General features: G+C 39.5%; 1 protein-coding gene across 1 annotated transcript; it reads right to left on the reverse strand.

Annotated features, from left to right (window-relative positions):
- Positions 1-23: 23 nt before the first annotated feature.
- On the reverse strand, positions 24-7,276 carry tlcd3bb (TLC domain containing 3Bb). The gene is made up of 7 exons (XM_044177495.1): positions 6,867-7,276; positions 5,305-5,507; positions 4,863-4,946; positions 4,511-4,736; positions 3,383-3,478; positions 2,257-2,366; positions 24-2,097 (listed from the first exon to the last, which is right to left on the reverse strand). The coding sequence occupies exons 2-7, from the start codon at positions 5,427-5,429 to the stop codon at positions 1,830-1,832; spliced, it is 909 nt and encodes a 302-aa protein (XP_044033430.1). The 5' UTR covers positions 5,430-5,507; positions 6,867-7,276; the 3' UTR covers positions 24-1,829.
- Between the last annotated feature and the right edge of the window lie 1,588 nt (positions 7,277-8,864).

The raw sequence follows: 8,864 nt of genomic DNA on the forward strand, positions 1-8,864 counted from the left end.
AAAAAAAAAGACTCAAGGCAGGCTCAGGACAGAGAAGTATATTTTAGCTAAGTCTGAGTAACAATACAGCCTTCACATAAGGCTCAGAAGCATATAGTATAATATGTATGCATAAATATGCATTCAAAACCACAAACCAAATAAATAAATAAATAAATACATACAAATAAATAACGAGCATTTTGTGGAATATACAGTACATCAGTTGAAATGTTTTAGTATTGTCAGAAGCAGTACCTTATGAGTTCATGGAGCAGGGGGAATGGATGTTCTGTGTTCAACATGCCCACAGTTGTCCAGATGTTCTGGCACACGCTGCCCTGTTTTTATGGTTTCTGAGCTTTGTTTTATTTTTTTTCTTTTAGTTTTATTTCAGTGAAGCTCCTTTAAACGGACATAAAATGATCAAACTAGCCAGTTTGTTCATAAAAGGTTCATAGAACCAGTGGCTCAAATAAACGGCTCAATGTTTGAAGCAAATCATACAATTTAAACGGTTTAAACAATTCATATACTTAATAATGGTTAAAAAATAAATTAGCATTATCAAAATGAGTTGTCATGGACAAATGTGCTGCATGTCAATCACAAGGGAATGCTTCCCTTACTGGATTATGTTTCACTTTTGTCTCCCTTCAAACTGCAACATAAGAAGTCCCCTAACAAAGCTATAAATACTCAAATCTCCTGGATCCCTTAGTGAAATATTACAGCCAATCAAATGGATACTTTGAGATTTACATCAGCACCAAACTAAAAAACAAACAAACACGTAAATTCATTTTAAAGTGACTGCTACCGTGCATCACTTTCTTGTATGCAAAAAACACTTCGTGATACCAGTAAATGGAATGAGATCATATCTACACTGAAACGAGAAGCACTACCATAACGTTTGGGGGTAGTTTGCGTACACTAAGCTGTAAAACTGAAATGTTTTGTTGTAATGCTGAAATGTCATTGTTCAAAAATGTCTGTAGAAACATCAGATGAGGAAATGAGACAAAACCTAAAAAAGAAAAAAGAAAAATCAACATTGACCTAATACTGACATGGAAATAAGGACAATTTTACATTGGCTATGTACACCCATCACATTTGTCTGAGGAAGTCTCGTCCTTCTCCTCTTAGGGTAAAAATAAATAAAAATGTAAAGAAACTGCAAAGAATGGGGAAAAGGATAAGGCAGCAGAATACAGTCTTATGAGATCATCTCCCTTCTAAAAGGTAAATCAGTCTGCAGGTTGATTAAATTTTGTTAGAGTGAGAGTGACTACATAGAGGATACAGATAATAAACACTAACAAGTCAAAATACTGCTTAGCCAGGATTTTTTTTTTGAAGGTCTTCTCCATTACTAAACTGAATTAGGCCTTCCATCTACAGCAAATGTACTAACATACAATATAATACATTCCTATTTTCCTGCTCTTCGAATACCGTGAGGCAGAGAGGACTGAATTTGATCTACATGAGGGAAATAGCCACCTATGCTTGCTATACATCCAGGCAAAATCCTCTCAGGTCAGTACATGTTCCTATCTGTCACAGTGCCTGATGACATCTTTTAAATACTGAGTGCACTAACACTCCATTGTTTCCTACAAACTGAGAAGCTGAAGTACTTGAAGGCCAGCAACCAAATCATTCAGCGGTTAGAGTTTGATTGCTGGCTACAAACACTTCAGCACTATTTGAGGCCATCATCTGTAGCTTTCTTCTTCTATTGCTACTTTTTACAAGTCTCACTTTTCCCTCACAGCTTTCTTTCCTTTACATACTCATTGGTACATTCGCCTTCCTTCCCTCCCCACACCCCTCCACTCTTCTCAGTGAGTGGCCAGCTCGGGCTCTGTGGAGCGCGCGCTGTAGCCATTGGAAGGCTGGGGCAGTGCGTTGCCATCCGTCTGCCGCTCCTTGGTTGCGGCTTTGCTCGCACGTGGTCTCTGAGAGCGGGAGGAGCCCATGAATAGTCGCAGGGCGCCCCTGCAAATTAGGGAAAACCAATAGAGCTGGGGGGCCATGAGCAGAGCAGCACCGAGGTTACAGTGCCAGGGCACCGACAGGGGAACCATGTGGAAAGGAATGGACGCGTACCTGGATCCATATGGAGGAGACATAAAGGATTGTAAACAAATGTTCTAAGTCTTATTTCCATAATCCATAAAATAGAGATCATGTGGCTGTGCAAGTTACCAACCCAAGCTAAGCGAGACAGCAGAACATGAGAAAACGGAGATGGAAAGACAGACATACCTTCCATAGACGTAGTAGAGGTAAGGGAAGAGGAGGACTCGACAGATGAAAAAAGTGATCAGCATAAGAGCCCCATTCACTTTGTGCAGGAGAGTGTGTTGCTGTTTGTACTGAGAGTGGGGGAAGAAAAAAAACAGAGGGAGAGGTCGAGAGAGAGGGAAAAAGAAAAGCAAGCAGTACAGATTGGTGAAAGCTGACGGTGTTAATCTTATTTGCCATCGTCATATTGTTAATGCTAACATTGTTATATTTGTTAATAATATCTGCATGGTCTGATCAAGTTGCGATGGAGAGCACAGTATGCCATGCAGCTGGCTGGACACAGGCTGATTTCTACAGGAGGCAGTAAGATAGTGAAGCAGTCCTTTCTTACATTCTCATTTGTTTACAACAGATGGCTAAACTTTTATCTTGAACTGTCAACCTGCTTTAGTTTACAAGCTTACCCGTATTTCTCTAAAAAGGTTTTTCCTCTTGCACATTCACTAGTCTTGTATCATAGAATTACATGGCATCCCCATCAATAAATACTCTCTTGTCTTTTTTGCGCTTCGTTGTTTCTTCATTCTACAGGTATAAGAGGGCGGCTCTACGAGGCCACAGCTTTTAGCCCGCTGTTTATCAAACATCCACATGCACTGTTGTCAGGGACAGGAGGGGCAGGGTGTTGAGTGATAAAGGGTAGAAGGACAAGCTGATATTATATCTTCTGTATATCCAGTCTAAATACTAGGAGCTGTATTGAGAGGCTAACAGTTGTGGGAGCATCAGACAGGGGACAAAGCAAAAAGCAATGGAGGGACAACCTTCAGCCAGACACTGAAACATTATACACACATCCACACAAACCTAAACAAATACAGGGGGGATGCAGCTCCTACAATGTGTATTCAAGCAAACTGTGTTACCAATTAATGACTGATGTTTCTGACAGTGCTGTTCGTGTAAGATACAGTCAACAGGAGCCGGTGGGCATGAACAAGCTGCATGCCAGAAAAAGACCAGAAATATATTCTCCATTGAATGAAAAGGGGGAGGAAAAGAAGTGGAGAGTGCAGAAAAACTTTAGTGTGATACATGCAACAGCGCACTCAAATCTTCTTTGAGGCTGAACCAAGACACTTACCTGGATGAGTATTTTTCCTAAGCAGACAGATGGAGTGCTCAGCTCAGCCATGAACATTATACCCTGGAAATAATCTCCCTTTCCTTGTCGCCAAAACTAGAGAGAGAAAAAGAGGTTGATTATTTCTCTAGAATGCAATTACAGCTTTGTTCTTCGTGGACTTTTGGTAGATTTGCAATAAATACCCCTCTGAAAATAAACATCTAGCTGGAGGCAACAAGTAAAACATTTTGAAGACTTAAAATTCCTATTTACGCATGGTGAACAGTGACTTTTGCATAACTTAGCTTGTTTCATAGATGCCTTTGGGAACAAGTAGCAACTTCTCTCAAAAATAGGGACGTATACTGTTAAAACTTCTCCAAACATGGACAACTGGTTTAATTAGTTAAGTATAAATTAGTTTATATCACCACTATGGTGCACTGCCACAGCGTGCATGCGTGTGTGTGTTTGTGTGTGTGTGTGTGTGTGTGTATATATATATATATATATATATATATATATATATATATATATATATATATATATATATATATATATATATATATATATACATATATACATACACAAAATTTAGAGCTGCAACAATTAGTTGATTATCAATTAATTTTCTGTTTATTGACAAATCGTTTCAGTTATTTTTTAAAGCACAAAATGCCAAAGATTCACTGATTTCATCTTCTCAAATGTGATTATTTGCTTTTTGCTTTTCCTTGTCTTAACAGTATAGTCAACTGAATATCTTAGGGTTTTCTGATGTTTTACAGACCAAATGACTAATCGATAATAAAAATAATTGTTAGCTGGAGCCCTATAATGTACTTTTAAAAACTTTTTAAGCCAACAGCAAATATTAGGCTAATAGGTATACATTAGTGTTAAAAACATTTGAGATGTTTAAAAGCAAGGTTAACTGCACCACTCAACATACCTTCATACTGTACACTTATAAAAGGCATCTATCTAGTTTGTCGCACTTTGGATTTAAAAAACTGGTACAATTTCCCCATAACCACATTGTCCTTTTAAACATAATGGAAACTACTTAAGAGTGGGTAGTTGCATATAAATCATTTAGTGCTATACTTTCCGCTTGCCTCACTCAGAGCAATGTGTGACAGTTACCACAGAGACGGGGAAGCAGACGGTGACCATGACAACATGGTGCAGCACCATGAGGAACTCGCGACGCAAGTAGCTGGTCAGTGCTGATCTCATGTGCTGGGGTGCTGCCAAGGCCTCCTCGTGTCCTTTGACCCGTAGCTTGTACCAGTAGCACATGAACATTGCGTAGATGTCATACACAAAGTAGGGAACAGCAAACAAGATGTAAGCACTAGTCAGCCAATGCCTGTGGAGAAAGGAAGACAAGCCGGCTTTTAAATTAGAAAGGAAATAGATTCACAACAGAATTCACTCAAACAGCGCTTTGCCTGTGCCTGTTTAGTTGGTACCTAAACAAAATTTCTTGACTTACTGGTCCTCGATGATGTCCTCGCAGGAAGAAGCAATGATGTAGCCAGCTGAAGAAGCCATGACTGCCTGAACTGACGACACCAACCTGTGAGCAGAGAATGGGCAAGTAAACAACAAATAATGTATTTCTCATTAGCCAAGGAAAGGTTTTAGACTGTCTAGTTAACACATGGTAAGAAAGTAGTTCCCTTAAACTTTTATGCAGAAACAATACAGCTGCAACAACCTGCCATACTTGGGAGTCATGCAAAAAAAACTGCACATGAGCTGAAGTCTAAAACAACTTGGATGGCACTGCAGTACTGGAATTTTGGGGGGCACACTGTTGTCATAGACGTATAATAAGTGTGAGCGCAGAGTATCCAGATGACATACATGTCTGTATCCATAAGGTGCTCACATGTAAGACCACCCAGACAACGAAAGTTTTTAGAAGGTCTTACCTGGCAGATACTATGACTGCATCTCCTTCGCTCCACCTCAGTGCTGGAATTGACTTCAGGCATTGTTTGGACAGTAGGAAAAGGCCTGGAAAGAACATAGACCCAGCAGCTAAGATAGTCAGCATGGTCCCTGGCGATCTGTCTGAGAGGCAAAAAGTTCAGTGGGCAATCTGGTCCTTGAGATCTGTCACTCTTTCTCCTCTCTGAAAAACACAAAATACCAATCAGTAAATAAACAGTTCATATTGATCTCACTAGTGGCAACTCCCATGTGTCTACATTTGGCTGCACATACTGCAGTAAGGAACAAAGCTCATTATCAAAGTCCAACATATGTGGCAATACATTATTCTAGCTTCATTGAAGGTCTTGCCATATGTACAATAATGATGAAGTGGGGTACACGGAGTGGGTACTAAAGACAGTCCAGACACAATGTGGAAAACAGGTTTATATTAAAGTCGAAAGTGGGAAGACTATATAAATGCTGAGTACAGTGGCAGGGGCACAAGATCAGATAGAAAGCCCTTTTGTGCAACATGCTGCCCTATCCATTTGATGACTCTGTAAGCCCTATTCACTTTAGCATTTATTCATAGGGCAACAATGTGGTAGTTCCATGCGGTTTAGCAGTTTGCTTACACTAGACTAGCTGACTCATTAAAAAGTTTAAGTCCATTAGCAAAATACGCATTGCGCTATTTTAAAATCCTAAACGTCGAAAATATCGATATAGGCATGGACTGCTGGTGCACATGGTTCCTGGCAACAACGTTAGCTAATGTTACCTGCCTGGAAAACGAATTACTGGCTAAGCAGGTAGCAAACCAAATAAGCGAAATGAGAGCGGCTGTAGGTTGACATATAAGCTAGAACTGTTAACCGTTATTGTTAACGTTTGTTTAAGTAACTTTGTTCAAATTGTTCCGAGGGCACACATGTTAAATTTACTTTGTACTGAACTGACACTAACGTTACCTTAGCTATACAGAACGCTTTCCAATAAACACAAGCTAACGTTAGTTAAGCTAAATTAACGAGCTTTATTATTTTGTTGTCAACTTGTTAGGAAGAAAAATTGGGCCACCTTGCATGCAATTATGCAGGTTTAGTGAACAGAGACGATATTTGTTGCTAACACTAAAGTCATTCCTCGCCTTGCTAAGCATGATCAACTGTCTGTGCTGTTGAATCGCATGCTAACAATGACGCTAGGAACGTTAGCTAACATTAGCATCTCCCGAAATGTAGCTGTGGCAGTTGGTCACCGCTGGCTTAGTTAGCAACCATTTCGTTTTGACCAAATCCATATACCGGTAGTTAGCAAGATGATGACACACAATGCACGACAACAGATACTTAAATGTGCCACTGTCTATGTTTTGTCACTCATTCATGGCAACGTTATGTTGACGATAAACTGTTTTGTTAGCTTATTTGTTTGTAGCAGTTAGCAGTAGCAACTAAGCTAGCCGACACCGTAAACGCTAACCATAGCTAACTGGCTAACAGATTTGAGTTTACACTTTTAGAATAAATGGAGAATCTTAAGCAGCATTTACACAGAGACTACAGAGTCCAGTAAGGGGCCAGTCGAAACTCGTGTCCTGCAGAAAGCGTTTGACGTTAGAGATGTCCCAGGGGTCTCCGCCTCGATGATCCGCATGTTTATGTGGCCACTTCAATGTCTGAAGGGTAGCAGCAGCGAGCTAACGCTAGCTTGCAGCAAGTTAGATCGACATCTAGGGCACTTCACTGAGAGCATTGGTGACTAGCCTGCGATCTAGCCAGTTTAAGCAAATAGCTAATTAAAACACGGCAAACAGACGGGAGGGAAATGCCACGATCCTAATCCAGGTGTCAAGGCAACGTTAGCTGGTCCAGTCGCTATGTCATCTCATCTGTCTCGCTACAGCAGATCGGGGATGCCGCTGCCTCAGCCTCTCAGATGCAACGTTGACTCAACGCTGTGGACTGCTGCGCCAGCTAGTTTCTTCCTACAGGTCCAGACAGCAGCTCATGACATGACGAGAAATTTGCACCAGTTAGCGCACGGCATTTTGTAAAGTGGGTTTTGTTGTTTTCTATTCAGGGAAACGTTGAATGGATTCCTCATAAGGAGGCCATCTATTCCAGCTGCATTCATAGTTTACAATATCCAATCTGCCCACTTCAGCAATAAACATGCAAACAAAAGGACTCGGCATTTATGTATTTAATTCAGAGAACCATTGTCCATCTGTTAAAAGAATTAAAGACAGACAGATAGTTGCCATTTTTGTCTGTAAAGACTTGGAGAAGTGTTTATCTTTGACAGGTCAGGTTATTCATTTGACCTTTGAATGGACCAGCATTTGCAAATAAACCGATCCATTATCATTCCTTAGCTGCACATTATCTGAGATGATGACATTTTGCAAATTTTCAAACCTTGACATGTTTGGAGGCTTGCAGATTACATGCAAATCAATGCAACACTGTTCAGGCTTTGCAGTGAGTTTAGGCCTTGGTAAAACTAACTGTGGCTTGCACTGTTTCTACATCTGGAAAAATCTGGAAAAGAGTACAAGAAGTAGTTTAGGGAGAAAAGTTACAAATTTGTTCAAATTTTTTTTTTTTTGTGTTCAGTGTTTCATTGTTTTGTAACTTAAAATGGAACATGGGTCAGTAGAATATCTCCTTTTGGTGTGCTATACTTCATGGTCATACCAACTGTGTATAATTTGCAACACATACAGTGTCCATATCTAAGAGTTTACTCAGAGCTTGTGCAGGGGAGTAGTACGAGTACAGTACATGCAGACACAAGCACATACTGTATATGCAACACATGTATTCATGGCATGCATACAGTACATGCCAATTGTAGGTGAAAAAATACAAATAAATACATAAAAAAAAACATTTAAAAGCAAAAATCATCAATTAAGTACATAAACTTGAGTGAGTTTTGTATAGTGGGAGATATAAACTTTCAAGTAAATAATATAATAGCGAGATTGAAGAGAGATAGCATATGTGGTACTCTAAAAAAGTAACTTAAAGAAGCAAAGGTTACAAAACACTGCACCTCAACCTCCACTACCATTGGTCCGTTTATGACTGGCCACCAATGTTGATAAAGACTTTAGAGATCCTACGAAATGTGTAACTTATAATGATGTAATTTAAAATTCAGTAAAGCGCAGTATAGAAGTCAAACCAGAATTCAGTAGGACAAATTAAGTACAATGTTACAGTTCTAGTCACCAGACATACAGCTCTGAAGTTGGAATAGTAGCAGTCTTGTTTTGAGTGTAAAATTGAATTAAACACGTACATTTGGTACATTTGCCATAAGTTACAAGACCATGAATAGTTCTACTACAACTGAAAAGATTTGTCTCTAAAATGCTGAGAGCAGATGTTAAAGGATAATCCACCCAGTTTTATAACATCATCGTTTAATGTTAAGTGCATCCCATGAGTTATTTTCCCTCAATTACTTTCAACACTATAATGTGTCTGAATTTGTGTTCATCTTTCCTATTCAGTGAAGCTGCCAGTGATAACATAGTAAG

The sequence above is a fragment of the Siniperca chuatsi genome, linkage group LG20 (assembly GCF_020085105.1).
Source record: "Siniperca chuatsi isolate FFG_IHB_CAS linkage group LG20, ASM2008510v1, whole genome shotgun sequence".
Classification (NCBI taxonomy): Eukaryota; Metazoa; Chordata; class Actinopteri; order Centrarchiformes; family Sinipercidae; genus Siniperca; species Siniperca chuatsi.

Excerpts from the sequence above, each read along its gene's own strand:
- tlcd3bb (XM_044177495.1), bottom strand. The coding sequence starts at position 5,429 with ATGCTGACTATCTTAGCTGCTGGGTCTATGTTCTTTCCAGGCCTTTTC. Across the intron at positions 4,737-4,862 it reads GAGGACATCATCGAGGACCA|GCATTGGCTGACTAGTGCTT; the intron begins GTAAGTCAAGAA and ends CTTTCTCCACAG. Across the intron at positions 2,367-3,382 it reads TAGGAAAAATACTCATCCAG|TACAAACAGCAACACACTCT; the intron begins GTAAGTGTCTTG and ends CCCCACTCTCAG.